At 40.1% G+C, this 21,913-nt stretch overlaps 1 protein-coding gene across 2 annotated transcripts in view; it reads left to right on the top strand.

The window, feature by feature from the left end:
* The window catches only part of kalrna (kalirin RhoGEF kinase a), a 76,077-nt gene that overhangs the window by 8,922 nt on the left and 45,242 nt on the right, over positions 1 to 21,913 (top strand). For both annotated transcript variants that reach the window (XM_085920223.1, XM_085920222.1), the window contains exons 2-30: positions 4,817 to 4,891; positions 5,525 to 5,639; positions 6,796 to 6,988; positions 7,071 to 7,244; positions 7,312 to 7,395; positions 7,550 to 7,681; positions 7,831 to 7,953; positions 8,096 to 8,218; positions 8,291 to 8,482; positions 9,050 to 9,181; positions 9,877 to 9,975; positions 10,472 to 10,603; positions 13,214 to 13,336; positions 14,030 to 14,221; positions 14,536 to 14,705; positions 14,952 to 15,126; positions 15,909 to 16,170; positions 16,325 to 16,491; positions 17,181 to 17,300; positions 17,598 to 17,666; positions 18,156 to 18,305; positions 18,381 to 18,530; positions 18,684 to 18,798; positions 19,037 to 19,152; positions 19,286 to 19,408; positions 20,374 to 20,556; positions 20,629 to 20,750; positions 20,970 to 21,036; positions 21,356 to 21,465. In XM_085920223.1, coding sequence (XP_085776349.1) covers positions 4,817 to 4,891; positions 5,525 to 5,639; positions 6,796 to 6,988; positions 7,071 to 7,244; positions 7,312 to 7,395; positions 7,550 to 7,681; positions 7,831 to 7,953; positions 8,096 to 8,218; positions 8,291 to 8,482; positions 9,050 to 9,181; positions 9,877 to 9,975; positions 10,472 to 10,603; positions 13,214 to 13,336; positions 14,030 to 14,221; positions 14,536 to 14,705; positions 14,952 to 15,126; positions 15,909 to 16,170; positions 16,325 to 16,491; positions 17,181 to 17,300; positions 17,598 to 17,666; positions 18,156 to 18,305; positions 18,381 to 18,530; positions 18,684 to 18,798; positions 19,037 to 19,152; positions 19,286 to 19,408; positions 20,374 to 20,556; positions 20,629 to 20,750; positions 20,970 to 21,036; positions 21,356 to 21,465 — 3,988 coding nt within the window. The remainder of the gene's footprint in view (positions 1 to 4,816; positions 4,892 to 5,524; positions 5,640 to 6,795; positions 6,989 to 7,070; positions 7,245 to 7,311; positions 7,396 to 7,549; positions 7,682 to 7,830; positions 7,954 to 8,095; positions 8,219 to 8,290; positions 8,483 to 9,049; positions 9,182 to 9,876; positions 9,976 to 10,471; positions 10,604 to 13,213; positions 13,337 to 14,029; positions 14,222 to 14,535; positions 14,706 to 14,951; positions 15,127 to 15,908; positions 16,171 to 16,324; positions 16,492 to 17,180; positions 17,301 to 17,597; positions 17,667 to 18,155; positions 18,306 to 18,380; positions 18,531 to 18,683; positions 18,799 to 19,036; positions 19,153 to 19,285; positions 19,409 to 20,373; positions 20,557 to 20,628; positions 20,751 to 20,969; positions 21,037 to 21,355; positions 21,466 to 21,913) is intronic.

Raw genomic sequence — 21,913 nt, 5'->3', positions numbered from 1 at the left:
AGCACTTAAGTCTTACAAGCACTGTTTCGCTTTGTCCACATGCGTGTGTGTGTGTGAGATCAGTGTGTGGTTTGGGTTTTGAAGAAGAGTGATGGATGTGGTTTTCCTCTGCAGGGAAAACTGGAGCCAAGACCATTAATGTGTGTGTGTGTGTGTGTGGGGGGGGGGGGGGTAGGGGGGGGTATGTGTGTGTGTGTGGTGGTGGTGGTGGTGGGGGTACGCGCATGTGTGTGTGTGTGTGTGGGGGGGGGGGGGCACGCGTGTGTTTGTGACTGTGTGTGTTCATGTGTGTGTGTGGCAGGAAACAGTCACACTGAGCTTGAAGCATTAAAAATGCATGTTTGTAAGATGTTATAATATTTAAGAAATGAAGGATCCTTCATGGCGGTATCCACTTGGTTTCTTGGGACTAAGACCACTGTCATCACCATAGAGGAATTCTGATTCATTATCATGCAAAAATATACACGAAATACCTCCCATCACTTTGAATTTCACCACATGGAAAATGTTGTCATCTGTGACTTGATTTAGAGGCATTTTTTAACTCTTTGACTGGTATGAGATTTTTTTTTTTTTAATTAGAAACAGCTTTCAGTATAATGCAAACCATGCACAATAAGAGTTCTCAGTAAAGTGGAACCTCGAAAGCTTAATGTCACCTTTGCGTTACACCTTCGTCATTTAAACTCAGGGCTGAATTCACAAAGGATGAACTGTGGCCATGGATAGCACCTTTAATTGCACTTCATTTACGTTTGCAATTTGATCCATCTTATCCTATTCACAAAGGATATTGTTAGTAAATCTGGTCTGTTCACTCCCACAACGGCGCAAACAACCCTTTCAACTGACAAAAATACTAACGTGTAGAAAATCATGTCCATTAGACCAACAATTTGACTGTGCTATGTGTTTGATTTGTGCTGGGCAAGCAAATAGGGCCTTAAAAGCAAAATACTGTAGACCTATTTCCCTTATTTTATTTCTTTATTTATTTTTTTATTTAAATCAGTAATATATAAACAACATGGCACATCACGAGCAATGAGAACACAAAATGTAAGGCACAAAACACAGTATCCAACAAATTCCACCCATCACCAATAGGTAAACCTTGTTTTTATATACAAATTACATTAAAAAAATTTAAACAAAGGTTGAATAATAGATTATTGGCATTTGCATTTGTTTCGATATGATTTTTATTTTATTTTTATGAGCATGGTCACCGAATGACCAATGTACTGATAAGAAGATGGTAGCAAAGGTATGTTAATATTGTCTTTAATTATACACATCTACAATTGTGTTGTTATAAATAATCTATTTTCTTTCCATACTCTGTGTCTGAGCTAAAGGACACTCGACGGGAGGCCAGGGCCAGCTGTGCCGCAACATGTGCTATAGTCAGACTCTAACACCTCAGATTATTATTATACTTGTATATACATATACTGTATATTTATGAATATGTAGTATATAATATTTATATAATAAAGATGGTAAATAGCAGCATAGAGTGACACATGACATTTTAATTTTAATATACATAATGGTAAGTTTCCTGGTGAGCATAATGAGTGACACAGTTTTGCATTCTTGCACGTCAACAGAGTCTCTGATTCAGTAGGCCACCTCCTGTCACCGTGGCAACACACAAGTTCTGGCAGCCGGTTGTCGTGGCAGCTGTTTCCAGGCTACGCGCTGCCTCACCTGTCGACCTCTAAAGACATGTAGACACTCACGCACCCACACACCCACGTGCACACACACGTACTTACAAACACACACACACTAATGGGGGTCTGATGGTATCATTCTTATGTGTGCCAGGCAAAACAGAGTAAAAGTTGAGATGACACTACATGCACACACACATGCACACACACACACCTACAATTTTGTAGTCCAAGCGTCATCAATGTGCTGATATTACGTGAGCAGAATTTGAAAGCTGACCCCCTGATGCATTATGGTTGTGTATGTGTGTGTGTGCATGTGCTCGTGTGTGTGTGTGTGTGTATGTCTGTGCATGCGCGTGCTTGTAAGTTGTGAGGGGGTGTCAGTGTTAATGGCTCTAGCAGGACTGCGTGTCAACCTTTAACATGGACATGTGTGGAAACATTAAGTGTGTGTGCATGTGTGTCTACGCGACTGTGGGTGCCTATGTGAGTGGGTGTAGTTGTAGTAGTAGCTACCGTGACCTTCACCCTGGAGTTTGTCATGTGACGAGCGATAACATAAATCCAACACACACACACACACACTCACTTAAAGCACACACACATGCTGTATACTCTCCCACAATATTAGGTACACTAACACTGTCTTATGATGTAGTTAAGCTAATTCAAATATACACCTACGTTTCATCAAACCGGGAAAGCAAAGGCCCATAAAAAAAAAAAATCAGCACAGGGTTGGTTCCTGTTGTTGACATCTGACCTTATGCTGACAGGTCAAACATACTTGAAACATACACAAGAGTATGTATGTTAGTTTTGTATTCATGTATACTCATCAAAACACCCACTTTGATCAACTGTAGCATTTGTAGCAAACGTAACAAAGGTAGCCAGTTCGTGATCACACTTGTATGTTTCCGTGTCCCCATCTCCTAGCAACCCAGCTCCATTTTGCAGTAATGACATAAAACTTTGCCCTTTTTTTTTTTAGATCAGTGACCCCAAACTGTCAGCATCTTTCAGTATTACTCCAAGGAAATCCTTACTGACTGAGGGAAGATTGACGCGTACTTTGTTGTCGGCACAATGGTAGCCACAACTTAAAATCTGCAAGATTTCAGTGGTTATTGATCAATTGCAGTGCTGCTGCTGTTGAATTTAACTAATGCCTCACACTTGACTGCAGTTAAGTCCAAGGTCAGATCACATTCGTTTTTTTCTGCCGGTCACAGTCCTGACGCTAATACGACTTGACTGAAGCAGACCTAATCTGTATTCCCTCCCTTCCTGGCATGTAAATGAGGTGAGTGTGAATGTTTATTTGGACCAGTCATTCATTCACGCTTATTAGGCTCTTATTCATTAACGTGAAATAGTCAGAGTTACAGCATTTTTTCTAAGCTTGTTCCTAAGTGATATGTTTGACTCTAAACACTCTAGACACTGTTTGAAGGCTAAAAAGAAACCAAACCAGAATTATTTACTCATCCAAACCTAACCAAACCTTCCCTACTAAGCCTTGTTTTGTTTAACATCCATATGCTGCTGCAATCACTTCTGTAATCTATGGCTACTGTGTACGCATGCATAAATGGAAAAAACACCTGCAGGATTGAAATTGTGCATATGAGACAGAAAGGGAAAACAAAAACTGTTGGGGAAAAAAAAAAAAGAACCAGTAAGACCAAAAAGGTTTCATGAGGGTTTTAAACACACTGCTAATAAAATAAGAGAGATATAAGGCAGAGGAAATGGTAGCCTTGACATGAAAGCAACATTTTGGTCATTCTTATCCTGAGGGAGAAGTGTCAGGAAGTGTGTATTTCAGTTTACTTCACTTCCTGATATGAAAAACTTTCACAGTCAAAGCAAGTCGCAAGCTCACCATTTTTTTTTTCATCCATCAATATTATTGCAGCGTTTTATTGTGGTGAATAACTTGGGAGGCACTTATACAAACACTCAGCACAACCAGCTGCTCCTCTGCTTGCGTCTGTCCAGCAAAAGTGCAAGGCTATCATTCCGTTTCACATTACAATCATGGAGTCCATTATTAATGTTGAACAGATTTAATATTTACGAGTTTCAGCAGACTGCCGAGGATAAATCTCTCTTAGCACACTCAACATTGCAAGATAATCACTCAAATTGATCTAGAGACTAATTCGACCAGATCATAGGTATGTATTTTCCCTTGGTCAGTGTCCTGGAATACACCAGAATAGCTGGTGTGTTTTCCCCATAGATGTAAGACAAGGGATGCATTCAAAAAAGCTCTCTAAGTGCGCTCTGCTTCACTCTGACCGTTCAGAAACTGTGAAAAGTGCCATTTGGCTATTTAGAGTGTTACCCGAAAAGGAGAATATGTTGTGTTGCACAAAGTACCGGTACTGTGAATTTTGATATTGAAATGAAGTCATAACATTTGTGTTATTCCCAAGTTCCTTGCTGTAAATATTGAAGGTATCTTTTTGTTTTCTTCTCCTCTCACTCACTTCTTAACTTATTCGTCTGTCAACACAAAAAAAAAATGCCATAGAAAAAGCAAAAACCCACAAAATTGGCTCAACTCATCATTAACGTGCGTGCAAATAACTTGCCAAATTCTTTCATTGTCTTTAGCGGTATGAAAGTATTGTGACTATGCTAGCTAACAAATATAAAGCGGTAAAAATATTTAGTAAACATTTTAATGTCAAGTGCAGGCTGTAGCGAGAATTCCATCTTTTAATCCAAACGGGGATTTAGAAAAATTCATCTTTCGCACAGCTGGAGTCAGACATTCGGTCACATTCCCCCACAGCTCGCGAGAGAAAATTAAAATCTTGAGAAAGTGTAAAATGATGTTGGATTACAAACCACATTTTGTGTGCAGAACTATCCCGCAAGTGCTGAAGTTTCAAGTGTTCCAGTTATGAAATACAAAAATGTTATTTGAAAGGCAAGAAGAAGAAGCAACACAGGAACACATTTTCCACCGCAATTTCAGAAAGCGCTTGTGTCAGCGTGCAGCTCCATGTTTTTCCCTTGCAGGAATGTTGATCTGATAATTGGATTAATTATAAAATCATAAAGCTCCACTGACTGTCTCTTTCTGCTCTTTTTTTTTTCTCTCCGTGTTGCTGCAGGGTCTCTGAGGACTGAAGGCATCAAAGCGTCTGATGTTCTGCCTGTCTTGAAGGAGAAAGTGGCCTTTGTGTCCGGTGAGTGTCGGAGAAATCAGCACCCGGCCACCCCTTAGTTGCTGTTGCCAAGGCCGATGAACTTTCAATATTAAGCTACCAGAGAAATGTAATAATTTTTTTTACAATTGTCTCTTTGCAAATTTAGTAGACAGTGTACCTTTGAAAATTACATCCATCACATCAGTGATACAAGTTTAAAATGTTTCACAATGGAAAGCCAAAAAACCCAAAATGGAACAAAATGTACTTTTTGGTGAAAAGGCTAAATCTTTTGGTCTGTTAACTACAGTAGACAAATGGGCCTACAGGAAAAAAAATCATTAGCATTCTCCCTCCCTGAAGGATTTGCCGGGACAGGAAACGGCTCGGGAAACTCATCCAGGGCGCTTAACACCCCAAACATATGACTTATGTGAAATTCTCGCATCTGGCAGGCGTTAGACACGAGCGTGTGCCAAAACAAGCAAATGCGTAAAGCGCCTCGCCGCACTCGCCACTCAGCTGACCCAAACGCGATTTGCACGCTGAGCTTTGTGGCTCCTTAAGGCCGGGGCACATCTTAAATGGTTTCTGTTGTATGTCGTGCTTTGTTTTACACAATAAACATTTGTGTGAATCCTGAAGCTAAATGTTTTTGTTTTTGGGCCGTAGGTGGGCGGGACAAACGAGGAGGACCCATCTTGACGTTTCCTGCACGAAGCAACCACGACCGAATAAAACAGGAGGACCTGAGGAGGCTGGTCACATACTTGTCTACTGTTCCCAGGTAGGAACACAGAAAGCCACATTCATAGTATCAGAAATAAAAATAAATAAATAAATGCATCGACTAGAGGGAATTGTGCCAAATGGAAGGAGGATGAAGTGGCCGGTGGAGCGCTTGATGGTGGAATCAAAGCAGCAGATGGAGCACTGTGTTTGATTTGCATCAGCATGAAAGCGCTCCAGTGTTTGCAGCAAACTCTTGTCCACACGCTGTGTCACTTTCAAGCCTATTTAACGCCCTGGCGTTAACAACAGTCCAACAATCCTACAAGGCAGAATAAATACAAGAAACAACCAAAAAGCACATGTACAAACTGTGTGTTAACATCTAGTCCTTGGCAAGTAGCTCAAGTTTCTGAAGCCGTATTTAATGTTCAGTGTCCCGCTACTATATTTAATGGTCTATGTACTGGTAATGTACCGTAAATACATCATGTTTAATTGTCTATGCACCTATGTATCATTTTAATCGTCTGTCTAGCACTGAAAATTCACTATAATTCTGATTTATAATTGTTTAGTTAGTTGGGATTTACAGTATGTGCTTTTATACATCATCAATTGGTGTTGTCGGTTATGTCAGATTCTCTGCTGACACGGCCTTCGCCATTCTGCCTCCTTACACTAGAAACTGAAACCAGATCGGCACTTTGAGGTTTCTTTTAAATGTAAAGTGCATTATAAATTACATTTATTATTATTATTATTATTATTATTATTATTATTATTATTATTATTATTATCAAACTTTAGCCACCAAGCAGGAGTGCTGTGTACACATATACATGCAAAGTAATTTTTTTTTCCATTTCCAAAAAAAATAGTCCTCTCAACCTCTGTAGCTGGTGAGAAGGAGCTAAGTGGCCTGTAATTGGTCCTATTCTTCCATAGCAGTCACGCTGTGCTAATCCAACAGCAGTTTCTATGGCGACTTGGCGAACCTTAAATTTCCCCGAGGCAGATGACATGAATTTCCAGGAAGAATGACTCCCGTGTGTAACATGTGGACTCAAAATGAATTGTGAGTCTTGCTAGCAAATATGACAAAGCAATTTTCATTCAGATTTTAGTTTCACAGACCGAATGAGTAAAGTCAGCAAATCTTTGGTAGGATCTGATGTCCTAACAAATATACTCTTGACTTGTCGTGACTGTAGCGAGGATGTGTGCAAAAGAGGCTTCACTGTCATCATTGACATGCGGGGCTCCAAGTGGGAGCTAATCAAGCCTCTGCTGAAGACACTGCAGGAGTTTTTCCCGGTCGAGATCTGCGTGGCGCTCATCATCAAACCGGACAATTTCTGGCAGAAGCAGAAAACTAACTTCGGCAGTGCAAAGTTCTCCTTTGAAGTGAGTGGTCACAATGAATATGAGAACCGACACGGCTCAAGAGAATCGCCTGCTGAGGACTCTCTAAATTGCTCCCCACTAGACCAGCATGGTGTCAGTTGAAGGTCTGGCCAAGTTGGTGGATCCTTCACAGTTGACGGATGACTTTGAAGGCTCCCTGGATTACAACCACGAGGAGTGGATGGACCTGAGAGTCTCCTTGGAGGAGTTCATGTCCAACGCGGTTCATCTCCTGGCCCGATTGGAGGATTTGCAGGTGGGATGATGGATTGATGCTGAATTGATGAACAAAAATGTATCAAATAATTTGCTTCCTGTCAAAGGAGGTATTGTCCAAGAAAGAATTTCCCTCCGATGTCGAAGGATCCCGTCGGCTTATAGAAGAGCACACGCAGCTGAAAAAGAAGGTGAGCACCATCACCATGCTGCAAAGTTGCCTTGTGAAGAAACTTATGTTGTTATTTCGCCCGACTCAAGCGTTAGTCAACTTTGGTTTTGCTTGGCCCCTTTGTCAATATCGCCTTTGTTTATGAGATGTTTTTTCCACCAATTCTGCTGGAGGTCTTGAAGGCTCCCGTGGAAGATCTGGACCGGGAAGGCCAGCGCTTGCTACAGTGTATTCGATGTAGTGATGGTTACTCGGGAAGAAGCTGCATCTCCGGCTCTGCTGACTTCCAAAGCCTCGTGCCCAAGGTAACTTCTGAACGCAGCACGGGTGAAATATTACTGCGACTGTTGACACACCATTTGGTAGAGATGGATAGCTAGATGAAGAGATATAAGATTCATTCTGTGAGGTAAATTAGATGACACACAGAAAAATGTGTATGCATACATAAAAGGTGGCCAGTCTGCTGGACAAGCTTCACTCCACCAGGCAACATCTCCATCAAATGTGGCATGTCCGCAAGCTGAAGTTGGACCAGTGTTTCCAGTTACGACTCTTTGAACAGGATGCAGAGAAAGTAAGAAAATACTTAAAAAGACTTAGAGCATTTTTTCATTTTCTTGCCTCTTTCAACCAGCAGTCCACACACAGCTGGCCTTGTAGAGAAGCGAGGTGATGTTTAACTAGCTGTTAGCTATAATCACGCTTTCTCTATGCAGATGTTTGACTGGATCAGTCACAACAAGGAATTGTTCCTGCAGAGCCATACTGAGATCGGCCGAGCGTACCAACACGCGGCCGAGCTACAGACGCAACATAACCACTTTGCCATGAACTCAATGGTAAGTCAGACACACTCCATCAATGATACCCACTGGAGAGATGCCATATTGCTTCATTTTCCTCTCCTCTAGAATGCTTACGTCAACATCAACAGGATCATGTCGGTAGCGAGTCGCTTGGCGGAGGCGGGACACTACGCCTCCACGCAGATTAAACAGATATCAAGTCAACTGGATCTGGACTGGAAAAGCTTTGCCGCCGCTTTAGATGAACGCTCTACCATTCTTGCTATGTCTGCTGTTTTCCACCAAAAAGCTGAACAGGTGAGCAGAACAAAAAAAAAAAAATCCTAGACTTTGTGCAATAGTATTTGTTAGAGATGTTCTGACTCTAACTTATTTTTGCAAGAACCACAACGGGAGACAGTATGCCCTTTTTAAACACTTGCAAGTGGAGAGTCATTCGTCGCTGTGCATACAGCGATCATCGAATGAGGTCTGACTCGGGCCTCTTGCAAGAGCCTTTTTATTAAGAGACACAGGGTGGGGTGTGAGTGGGCAGGATGGGGGTGAAACCCCTGGCCTCTGATCACATCATAGCAGGGGTTGTTTTACGATGTTGAGTAGACAGAACAACTTTGATTGCGTCTTCTACAGTTGGTCAATCAGTGCAAAGGATCTTAGCACTTTGTTCTACTACTTTGTTAAGACAGGACAAGCTTAGGTTAATTATTACTGATTACATTCCAACATAATATGATCAACCTAATCTATTCAACCCTAACAGTATTCTCTGGTTTTGATTCTGCATTAAAAAAAAGACACACAAGAACAAAAAAAACAAAAAAAAATTCTTCTTATGAGGACTTTTCTAAAAACTCTTTTGTGCAGTTCTTGTCAGAGGTGGAGGCATGGTGCAAGGTCTGCAGTGAGGGGGGGCTCCCAACCGAGATGCAAGAGCTGGAGTTGGCCATCCACCGCCACCAAAGCCTCTATGAGCAGGTCACACAGGCTTACACTGAGGTAAAAAGCATCCGAACCAAAACCACAGCCAGAAAGGCCCAGAAGGCAGCAACACTTTCTGTTGTCAGATGAGAAGAAAGTCATTTTAGTTGAAGGCTGTTAAATCCAAAAATGTTTTTGTAGAAAAAGTACAATATTTTATACAGTGTATTTATACTGCATTGCTGAGGATGTACCTCTCTTGGCAACAGAAAATGTGAAGCAGTATGTGCATAACCGACAATTTCGATTGGCCGCACTGTTGCTACGGCTGTAATTGGATATTAGAGCCAAACTAGACAATTGGCAAATCATGAAATGGAATTGCAGAATCCCACACGCTGCGTGACACTGCAGAAGATTGAGTTCAGTGGAGCTTGAATGTGTTGCTTGGTGTGCGGGTGGCGTAATTGTTATAAAATTGAAATGTTCTTTCACTAAATGGCATTAGGTCAGAGGAACCTGTTGCGATTCGTACAACAGAATACTAGCTTTGTGTTCAACTAAACGGACCCAGATTTTATTCTGAGAATTTGGGAGTGAGTTGAGACAAGATCATTATTCTTTCAATAGAAATCATTATTGTGACATTTTTGTTTTGTTTTGTCATAATAAAAAAAAAAGTGTGCCTTTGCTTAATAAAGGTTCAGCATCATTTCTTTCTGGTCATTCTGCATTTTTACTCCTAATTTTTCATCTTTTTTGCTTATATCCAGGTAAGTCAGGATGGAAAAGCTCTGCTGGATGTCCTGCAAAGACCTCTCAGTCCCGGCAACTCCGAGTCTCTTACAGCTACTGCCAACTACTCCAAAGCGGTTTGTAACGTTTCAAAGCACATCAGCTAAAACCAAACGTTCCTAATCTGGATCTGCATCGAATTGTACAGCTTCATAGAATACCCAACAAAGGTTGCTGGGTCACAGAATGTTGTCAAGAATTTTTACAAAATTTTCCTTTGGAAGTTGAATGAATGAATTTATTTGTTTCAAACATGTAAACTATACATCAATCAATCAAATGAAGAAAAAGAAGAAGAAAAATAAAATAAACCCAAAAACAAAGTGCAAGTCATTTACATTATGACTTTGTGTAAATACTAGATACAAACAATACAATATACTGCACAAAGGTTCTATCAAAGAATTAATAAAGATTTTAACCATAAAATCAAAAACTAAACTAGATTATTTGCCATGAGCAGACATACATGCAGATTTCCTTCAAAATGTCACACCTGGCATATGTCTCAGTTTTGCCGCTGTGATAAATGCGACTACATTTTTTTTTATTTTATTTTTTTATAATGTGTAGGTTCATTGTATACTGGATGTGGTCCATGAAGTACTTCACCATCAGCGTCGTCTGGAGAACATTTGGCAGCATCGAAAGGTCCGACTGCACCAGAGACTGCAGCTGTGTGTGTTTCAGCAAGACGTTCAACAGGTACACAGCACACACACACACACACACACACACACACACACACACACACACACACACACACACACACCACACATAAATGTACATGCGTGCACACATACTTATGCACTTAGTAAGTGAAAACAATACAAAACAAAGAAGGGAGACTATTTCTTGAAGCCGCAGAGGAGCGTGTCATCCTGTGGCGACATGTGTTTCTCATCAAATCTCTTCATCCGTCCATTTCCCAAAACCCGGAAAACTTCTCAGATTCGAGTGGATCGTTGCTCCACTGGCACTGCCGCTGACGCTTCGGCAGATAAATGAGCCATGGAAACATGTCTGAAGTAGAGGAGATGACATTTTAAAACCACGATAAAAAATGGGCCACTCTCAAAGGATGCCCAGATACATGTGCAAAAGTACTGCGACTAATTCCTTAATAAATTGGATTAATCAATCAGAGGTTTCCATTCACTTCCCCCACAAACATAAATATTTCCACCCTCCCCAAGGTCCAAAAGGTTTAGTCCTCACAAGAAATGTACTAACAGGCTGTCAAGTGCATGGCAAAGCAACAGGTGGTGCTGCTATAGCCAACACGACAACTAAAATTATAAATCACCATCCAAAAACCTAAATCCTTTTCTGGATAAGGCAAGGCGCTCTGAAAAACTATGCTGTATCCAGTAAAAGGCTTGTGGAGCGATAAACGACACTTGTGCATCACACAATAAACACAAACTATACAAGTACTAGTAATAAAATAGGAGAATAAAAAAGTATTTTTCATCAATAAAACAAGAGACTACATTATGACATCAGGGGGTTTGCTGCCAAGTAGCTAAAACAAAAAAAAGTTTTAATTGATCTGATACATGTTTTTCATGTAAATAAAACCCACAGAAATTTCGTTTGTTTTGATAATCCTCTTCTCCATTTCAGTGATACATAGTGAACAATGATCTGCTTCCAACTTTGTGGGAATAGTTCAGAGCAGGCCAATTTATCCAAACTAACAATAAGTCAAACAGTCTTGAGTGGAGTTCTTCAGGGAACTGTTTGCGGTCCATTTTTTTTCTGTGAAATTTCAACTTCTCTCATCCAACCTCAACAAGTCAAACTAAGTCTTTCATTGGTGCCAGTGACCTACTAAATGAGGGCGGAAGGGGGGGGGGGGGTCCTACAGACATCCTAAGTAACAATTGAACCCAATTTTGAGTGGTGTTCCTCAGGGACGAGTTTTAGGTCCATTCATATATCAAGATCTTATGGGTGAATGTCACTACTTCTAAGTTTTATGGAACTTGATAGGAGACCAGGAATGTTTTTCCTTTTCATATTGTGACATTCTTCCAATGCAAGTTGACATTTCTGCCCTAGATGCATTTTTGTTGCTGTTAATCTGCATGTCAAATTTCATAAGGTCAGTAGGCTTCTGAATTGGCATACTGCAGTCGTTTTACAACAATGCTACTTGGGGATGCACAAATCTTCGTAGCAGAGATAGAACATTTTGACTGCATTTTGCACAGAATGTTGAAAATCTTTTAAAAAAGCTAAGAAACGAAGATCATTCATCAACAGCTTTAAGTTATCAATTAGAAAATTCCTATCCACATATGAAGGCTGCTTATGGAGTCCCGGAGGAATGGAGGACACGAGCGAAACACCGAACAAAAAAGAGATCACATCGGCGGGGGCAGTAAATTCAGCGGGAGTTCACAATTTGGCCAAAAACAGCCGTTTCGTATCAGCGGCTACGAGGCCCTCGAGACGCCCGTTGAACGAGCGCTGCCTGGTGTAGAGGCGCGCACGTGGAAAGTGCAGCACGCTTCCAAGGGCAAATAAATCAGAGCTGAACGGCAAGTGATGTTTCCACTCAAGAGAAAGAGAGGAAGACACACAGGCAAAGGTGGAGCTGCAGTACATGAGGTGTGCAGTTTGATTTGGCATGTACGACCTTCAACCAACCTTGTGCTTCGCCACACAAATCATTTTAAAAAGAGCCGATGACAAGTTCATGTGCGTTTACACTCATTGCTCATATTCATCTTGCAACATTTTGCTTGTTATGGATCGGGTTACTCGCCAAGTGTGACACACAGCCGTGACCTTTGACCTTACTGTTCAAAATTGCACGAGTGGCTTTACTTACAAACGCGCTAATTGAACATTTTTTTTCAGTGATGAGCTGCGAATTGTATTATTATTATTTTTTTGTGCCAAAAATTGAGTCATGGGCAAGACACGCCGGCGCTCCAGTAAAGTGAAAATAGGACAACCAGTCAAACACACAAAATGGAAACGTTATTTATTTACTGTACCAAAAATCAATTCCCAATATTTATATTAAAAAATACATTTGGTTACCAAGAAAAATATTAATCAAAGGTAGTGATTTCCCACAATAGAGTTGGAAGATTTAACAGTAGCCCGCACTATATAGTTTACTTTACCAGCTACACTATTCTTGCAAAGTCAATATAAATTCAATTAATCCCCGACTTAAAAGTAACTTAAATATGAGTAACACATTACACAGTAACATTGTAAATAAACTTAGTACTGACAATTGCAAGTAACAAGTGATTAGCCTGCCTACATTTTTTTATTTACTTCTCTCCCCGTCAGGTGATGGACTGGATCGAAAACCACGGCGAAGCTTTCCTCAGCAAGCACACGGGAGTGGGAAAGTCTCTTCATCGAGCTCGTGCCCTGCAGAAACGACACGACGACTTTGAGGACGTTGCTCAGGTTGGATATTGTTCTCTGAAAAAATATTTTTCTTCACAAGGATAATAATACAATGATACATTCCATTTGTTGGTTTAATCAAATATTCATTATTGTGGTTGGTGTCCCAATGCACCGCTTTAATGTAAAATTTATTTGTATCTCGCATCATGACGACCATTTTCCCTGCACACAGAAATCACACAATCCTCCATCACTTTTTGGCGGCTTGTTGTAATCACATGACGTGGATGGTTATCCATTTTCAATAATCCTTCAACCCCCAAAACCAAAGTACAAAGTATTAATCGCCTGTAAATTATAATCTTTATCTTCGGACTAATCCTCTCCCTACATGCGGGAATATCCAGACGTTGAAGATGGCGAGACGTGATGTGTGTTGAAAGAGGGAGGAGAGAAACTATGGCAGCTGTGATGGTGCATACTTAGCAAATCAGAACCACATTATCATTCATTTGAATCATGAGAGATTTGAACGTTAATCTCTTTTGCGGCACATAGAGGGAGAAATGTTAGAGTCGACAAACGGGAATGAATATAATACATACGTAACATAATGTTGATGAAGAGAAATGCATCAAAGAAAACGTTTTTATTTTCAGTTCCCCAAAGACAACATCTGAGGCTACTGAATTGTGACATTTCAAAAAATCGTAATCATTTACATTAATGATTATACGTTTCCTTTTCCAGAACACGTATACTAATGCAGACAAGCTACTAGAGGCGGCCGAGCAGCTGGCCCAGACGGGCGAATGCGACCCGGAGGAGATCTATAAGGCGGCGCGCCACCTGGAAGTTCGAATACAAGACTTTGTGCGTCGTGTTGAACACAGGAAGCTGCTGCTTGATATGTCTGTGTCCTTCCACACGCACACTAAAGAGGTGAAACACTGTCACACCACCATCGTCAAAACCTCAACTTTATAGGCAAGGAGTAGAGTAAAAAAAAAGGAATTTGAATCAGAAACTTGGTATCGATGTAACCAAATCAAATTGAATCTTAACATTTTAAATGTACCAATCTTAGTTTTTTTTACTAGTTTGGAACGAAGCTAAAATTGAATTTACAGGATGACGTGAAGTACTCTAGTTTGACATCTTTGTCTTTGACAAACTATAGCCATAAATAAAGTGTACAAAGTACTGATAGTTTTCTGTAACATTGGTGTTCCTCACTGCCTTGTTTTCCGGTCCAGCTGTGGTCTTGGATGGAGGAACTCCAAAAGCAGCTGCTGGATGACGTGAGCTGCGATTCTGTAGATTCGGTGCAGACGCTCATTCAGCAGTTCCAGCAGCAGCAGACAGCCACTTTGGAAGCCACGCTTAATGTCATTAAGGAGGGGGAGGAGCTTATGCAGCAGCTCAGGTAATATCTTAAGAAAACGGTAATGCGTATATTAGCGGCAGCACGGTAGGGCACTGGATAGCACGGCCGCTTCACAGTTCAGATGTGCAAGGTTCGATTCCAGCTCAGGCCTTCCTATGTGAAGTTTGCATGTTCTAATGCAAATGAATTTAAAAAAAAAAGATATATAGTGGGGATGAAATCAAAGAATTGCATTTAGAGGAGTTCACTATGTTCGTCTTTCTTGTTTCCATTGGTCTCCTGCAGAGATGCTGCCATGTCCACCAATAAGACGCCACACTGCAGTTCCATCGCTCACATTCAGGGCGTGCTGCAGCAATTGGATGAGGCCCAGGGCCAGATGGAGGAGCTGTTCCATGAGCGCAAAATCAAACTCGACATATTCCTCCAGCTACGCGTCTTCGAGCAGTACACCATAGAGGTAACCATCCCAATATTTGGCTTTTTAAGTTTCGCACGTAAATGTAGAAGTAAAGTGTTAGTTTTGCACCTTTTCTTGATATTTGAAATCTGCAGCAGTCATTTTTGGCATTACTGTAGTTCAGTTCAAATTGTTGTCCATAATTTGTGTTTGAAAAACAGCAAAGATTTTCCTCTACAAGTAAATCATCATTTCAAATATAAATTATATCTAAAAAAATATTCAAATGTGAATTAGAAAATAGAACATAATCTGATAAAATCATTTTTTAATGTTAAACTGAATTAAAGGTAAAAATAAATATAGGTAGAATACAAAATAATAAAAAACATTTAAAGCATGAAGTGGAATTTGTGTTTTATTTATTGTTCATTAAAAAACATTTTAATTATATTTATATATATTTTATTCTATTTTCAGCATTTTTTTACTTTTTAGTAAAAATCAAGAAAGAAATATTTTTTAAATGTTATTGTATTGTTAATATTTTTAAATGTATTGTTTCTTTTTTTTAATATAAACAGCGTATTTTGTTATTTTGAATTTGTGTTTTATTTATTGTTCATTAAAAAACATTTTACTTATATTTATATATATTTTATTCTATTTTCAGCATTTTTTTACTTTTTAGTAAAAATCAAGATAGAAATATTTTTTAAATGTTATTGTATTGTTAATATTTCTAAATGTATTGTTTCTTTTTTTTAATATAAACAGCGTATTTTGCAACAAACCTCTTGTTGCTTTTTTAACCTTACCAATACAATGATCCTGTCGCTCAGGTGACGGCCGAGTTAGACGCCTGGAACGAGGACCTTTCTCGACAGCTAAACGATGCGGGACGCTCGAGTGGCAGCGGCAGCAATAGTGGCGGGAGCGGAGGGAGCAGCGGCGGTTCCTCAAGTGGAGCGGAGGACATTGGCCTGGCTGAGCAGAGGTTGAAGAGGCATGCTGAGAGGAAGGCAGCCATGAACAACATGACCTATGAAGTGATGCAGCAGGGCCAGGACTTGCACCAGTACATCATGGAGGTGCAGGCCTCAGGTAAGCTCTTCAGTCCTTTTGCATGACTGTCCTTTGAAACAATTGAATTACCTTAGTCATTGGCTGGAAGCATTATCGGATTGATATCCAATATCTACTGGACACTCCTACAAAAAAGATCACTTTCAGTTATTCTAACACTTGTGTCTGCCAGGCATTGAGCTGACTGGGGAGAAGGACATGGACTTAGCCTCTCAGGTTCAGGAGCTGCTGGAGTTCCTCCATGAAAAACAACAGGAAGTGGAGCTCAGTGCTCAACATACGCATGCTAGACTGGAGCAGAACCTGCAACTGCGTCACTTACAGGCTGAGGTCAAACAGGTACATGCATTTCTTGAGTGGTTGTCTAATTGAATGGCACTATAAAGTTCACATGTTCATTTGCACTTTGCCATAAAAAAAAAGTAGCTGTGGCTTTATAAATATGCGACAATCTCCGATAGGAAGCCCGTGGTCGCTGTTTCCGTTGCAGATGGAGGCAACTGAATTATTGAAGAGCTTTTATGGTGCTGCTAATAAACACGCCGCTGCCTTTGCTTGACGCGCTTCTGTGAACCGTGAACTAAATTCCCGACAAAGTAGTTTCCTCTGTGAGTGGACAAATGAAAACGCTCATGCTAAATTAAGCATGAAAAACTACATTGCTTGGTAGCATATGTATGTTGCTCCAAAACATGTATGTACCTTTCAACATTAATTTTGCCATCAAAGATTTGCAAGTTACCCATGCCGCAGCCGTCTTTTGTTGTTCCTGTCCTAGGAACGTGAACACAGGCATCAAATTTAAAGTGAGAGAATATTTGCAAAGACATCTTGTCTTTGGAGTGTCTTCAAACGAATACAGCCTGAAATGATTTGCAAGTCAATTGCATTAGTTTTTTTCGTTATGTTTTATTCATTGATTCAATAACATGGCATTTAGTACCGTATTAGTCAATTTTGAGTGGAGGAAAAAAATAGAGCGGTCTTGCAGATGACATCACTTATCATATTTTCTTGATACCCTCGAGGTGCTTGGATGGATCCGTAATGGCGAGTCCATGTTGAACGCCAGCATGGTGAATGCCAGCTCGTTGTCTGAAGCGGAGCAGCTGCAGAGGGAGCACGAACAGTTCCAGATGGCCATAGAAGTATGCACACACACACGCGCACACACACTTATATACACAACACCCACACACACAGATGCAAAAAAAGTGCCGGTCACTGCCAGTCTCACTGTACTCGAGCAATAATTGTTTCTGCATGTTTTCAACAGTAGCAGATGTCATACACCCACGTACTCTTTTGAACTTAAACGCACGCACATTCACACACCCGCACACGTCAGTCATAACAATAGGTACACAGAATCGAATAATATCTTCCTCTGTTTCAATTAATTCACTAACGAGCCTTTTCCCATTGTCCCTTCTATTCTCCTTTAGTCTCTCTTCCATGCTAATTCCCTTCAGAAGACCCATCAGAGTGCTCTGCAAGTCCAGCAGAAAGCAGAGGTACGTTTTTAACTAACTAACTAACTAACTAACTAACTAACTAACTAACTAACTAACTAACTAACTAACTAACTAACTAACTAACTAACTAACCAACTAACCAACTAACCAACTAACTAACTAACTAACTAACTAACTAACTAACTCATTCACTCATTCACTCACTCACTCACTCACTAACTCACTAACTAAAATAAAGAGCATCAACGTGAAATATGCACTCACTCTAAATTCTTGAATATTTTGATTTCTGAATAAGAAGAAAAAAAATTGAAATTTCAATTTCAATGCATCTTTGCTTCTAATAGATCTCTTTGCTTTTAGGCGATAAGAATAAAGTGCACTGTAGGGAGCAAATGGTGGCATTAAGCTTTATTTATTTTAACTTTTACTTTTCCTGAACTAGTGAATTAAGAAATCCTTAAATTATTTCTCACGAGATCAGCTCAGTGTGTAGTACAAAAATCAGTTTGGCCTCCCTTGTTTTAGATGATGCTTCAGGCCGGCCACTATGACCCAGAAGCCATTCGTAACTGCGCTGAGAAAGTGGCCGTCCACTGGCAGCAGCTGATGCTTAAGATGGAGGACCGTCTGAAGCTCGTCAATGCATCCGTGGCCTTCTACAAGACATCCGAACAGGTACGCACGCATCTTCGCAGGTGTCTGACTAACATATAGCAGCATCGCTAATGTGATTGCCGTGGCCGTAACCAGGTTTGCAGCGTGTTAGAGAGCCTGGAGCAGGAATACCGACGGGATGAGGACTGGTGCGGAACTCACGAAAAAGTGGGAACGCCGGCCGACTGTGACCACCTCGTGCCTCTGATCAGTAAACACCTGGAGCAAAAAGAAGCTTTCCTAAAGGTCAGTCCATTCCCATTTCTCTGTAGACAAGATAACATGACATTGCATGAAATGAATTTGACATACTGTAATAATAAAATCATATCTGTTGTAACTATGTATGAAAAATATATTAGTTTTTTAATCTCCATGTAAGATGTTCTTAATTGTCAGGCGTGCACACTGGCCCGGAGAAACGCTGAGGTTTTCCTCAAGTACATCCACAGGAACAACGTGAGCATGCCAGGAGCCACCAGTCATGCCAGAGGGCCCGAGCAGCAGGTTAAAGGTAGAACATGAATGGACATTCGATATGGAATCTGCTGACACAAGTTTAGAATACACGGATAGCAAAAAAAAAACAAAAAACAATAGAAATACATCTGGATGAAAAGTACATAAGTGAAACAGCATCCACAAGAGAGTCGGCAAAAAAGACTTTTTTTGTGTTAAATTCAGAAAACCAGCATTGTGTTGTAAAATATAGGAAATGGACCAATGCAAGACTCCATGATTTTTATTTGCAGCTATTCTCAATGAGCTGCTGCAGAGGGAGAACAGAGTCCTGCACTTCTGGACTCTGAAGAAGAGAAGACTGGATCAATGTCAGCAGTATCTCGTCTTTGAACGTAGCGCCAAGCAGGTGTGTGCGTTTTTGTGTGTGCACGCTTTGAGCGAAAGTCCTGCACTAAAGAGACATCTGGTGAATTTTATGATGGGAAAAACTTTTTAAAGCCACTATCATAATAAATAATGATGTGCTTGTGTGTGCGCAGGCCCTAGAATGGATCCAGGAGACAGGTGAGGTTTACCTGGCTACACATGTGTCATCTGGTGACAGCAGCAAGGAAACACAACAGCTCCTCAATGATCATCATCACTTTCGCCTCACTGCCAAGGTACATTGTGTGTGTCACTTTATTATGTACTCCTTTACATCTGAACTAATGAGATACATTCAAAGAGAGAACAATGTTGGTTGTCTGCTACCGTATTTGTTTCTCAAGGCGAATATGACATACTGGGAGCTGGTTCTCATATTTGGGTCACCCTGGATTTAGTTGAGGTCAAGCAGCTTTCCATGTGATGTGGTGCAGCTGTACAACAACTACAATAATAAACAAAGTTTTGAAACAGTCATGACAGTTTTATAGCCAACAAAGCATGGAAGCAAAATAAAGTGGAGTTCAATATTACAATGGAGGACGATGGAAAAGTGTAAATTAAGAGATGCCATTACAATGTTTAGAAAGGAGTACTCGGGCCACTCTGAAAAATATAATATTTATAAAACAGAAACATACTCTTTTTTTTCCCCCCAGAACTGATTCAATGAAAGGAAATGAAAAAAATGCCGTTTTGTTTTGTGTCTTTATAAAAATGCAGTTCATTCTATTGAGATTATTATTTTTTTAGCCTCGGTAGGTGCTGCTTTTTGAACTAGTAATGACATTTTTTTTTATTATGAAGCTACAACAAACAAAAACATCCTCACAGTCATTAACCAAAAACAAAACAAAACACATCCACCATACAAAAAACAAACCATGGACAACAAAAATTGTTGTTTACAAATGTCGCAACAAAAAGTCCAGCGTATGCATATTAGTCTTAATCCAGACCTAAACATTTATTGTAATTTTAAGTCAACGTTTTAAATGTTTTATTAGATTTTTTTATTCCAGATTTTGCCAATAACTACTTACTTTTAGGGATCCTTGCATTACAGCGTAGTTGCTCTACCTAGTGGTGAAGTTGAAAATATCAGAATTTGTCAAATGGAAGGCGATACCATTTTGCTCCAAGTTTAGATCCCAAATACCTAAAAAACTGCGAGTTAATAATTATGTCCTCGTTTAACTAGCAAACAAAGGAGAAGGTGAAGCTCCTAATTCAGCTGGCCGACAACTTGGTGGAGAAAGGCCACGTCCACGTTGTGGAGCTGAAGCGATGGGTGAGCACGGTAGATCGCCGCTACCGAGACTTCTCCTTGCGGATGGCCAAGTATCAGGAGAGCTTGGAGAAGAGCCTGGGTGTCTCCTCTGAGGTGGGACTATTTTCACGATCATTCTTGTTTTTTTATTTACATGTTGAGTCATTTTTTCTTCATCATCTTCAGGACAACAAGGACCTTGAGTTGGATATTATTCCTGCCAGCTTGTCAGACGACCCCGAGATCAAACTGCGGGAGCCCAACGATGAGGTCAATGAGGAGAAGAGAAAGTCAGCGAGGAAGAAAGAGTGAGTACAACAAACCAGAGTGATGAGTCAGCATTTTTACTGCGAAACACAGAACAACACAAATTGAGCTTGGTTGACTACTTAAATTAACCTGTTCCATTTCGTAGAATAAACCCAAACACTTTCTTCTCATCTCACAAATTTTATTTTATTTTGTTTTCAACATTTTTTTTTTTCAGTTTGGTATTTAATATTTTGTAAAAAATTGTTTTTCTTTAGGTTCATCATGGCCGAGCTCCTGCAGACAGAGAAGACCTACGTCAGAGATCTCCAGGAATGTCTGGAGGTGAGAAAAGTAGCCTGCAGCTTTCAAATCGGGTTGGGGGAATAAAAACGTGACAGTATGGGTGAGAAAGCTCCAGTCAGTTTTAAGAATAACATCGCTCTGGCTAATCCAAATTTGATGCAAATTACATACATGGAGAAAATCCCGTTTAACATCAAGACGCTTTGTAAAATATCATTTGATCATCTTGCAATTTATTGTGTGTGTGTATGTCGTATCTTATTAAATGTGACTTCATTTCAACTATGCAGCTAAGTTTTATCTCGTCGTGTTATTGTGACAGCAAACGCTAACTGATAGCCATCCTCGTTTATTCCAGACCTACTTGTGCGAGATGACCCGCGGCGGGGACGAGATCCCACCCGCCATTGCCAACAAGGAGCACGTCATTTTTGGCAATATGCAGGAAATTTACGACTTCCACAACAAGTGAGGGGCTTTTAACATTTCTTATTCATTAATTTATATTTGATTGAGTGTGTCGCACAAGTGTGTTGGCTGTGGGAGAATAATTATATCCATATTTTTAGACTAATATGTCGCCTTTTAATATAGTAATATCAAAATAGTTGTCAATTAAATTGATTATTGATTCATTGTCGATCAGTTGGCTTTAAGAAGCTTCTTGATTTTTCGAACAAAGTGACAACCGCTACATTCTGCATGTGTTTTGGTTCTCATATTCTTTCACACCAAACTCATCCAAATATTCCTTTCTGGTCCTTGCTTTTTGCACTTGGGAGTGTTTAAAAAAAACATCCCACAAACTATTCCCACAAGTTAGAATGCAAACAATTGTGAGACAAAAAAAAAAACAAGAACTGTCCACTCTAACCTTTGATTTGAATTAAGTTGTACATGTAAATGTTCCCCTGAA

This window comes from Syngnathus leptorhynchus, chromosome 9, assembly GCF_054491065.1.
Source record: "Syngnathus leptorhynchus isolate UIUO chromosome 9, UIUO_Slep, whole genome shotgun sequence".
Lineage (NCBI taxonomy): Eukaryota > Metazoa > Chordata > Actinopteri > Syngnathiformes > Syngnathidae > Syngnathus > Syngnathus leptorhynchus.
This window is presented reverse-complemented; position numbering and strand designations above follow the sequence as displayed.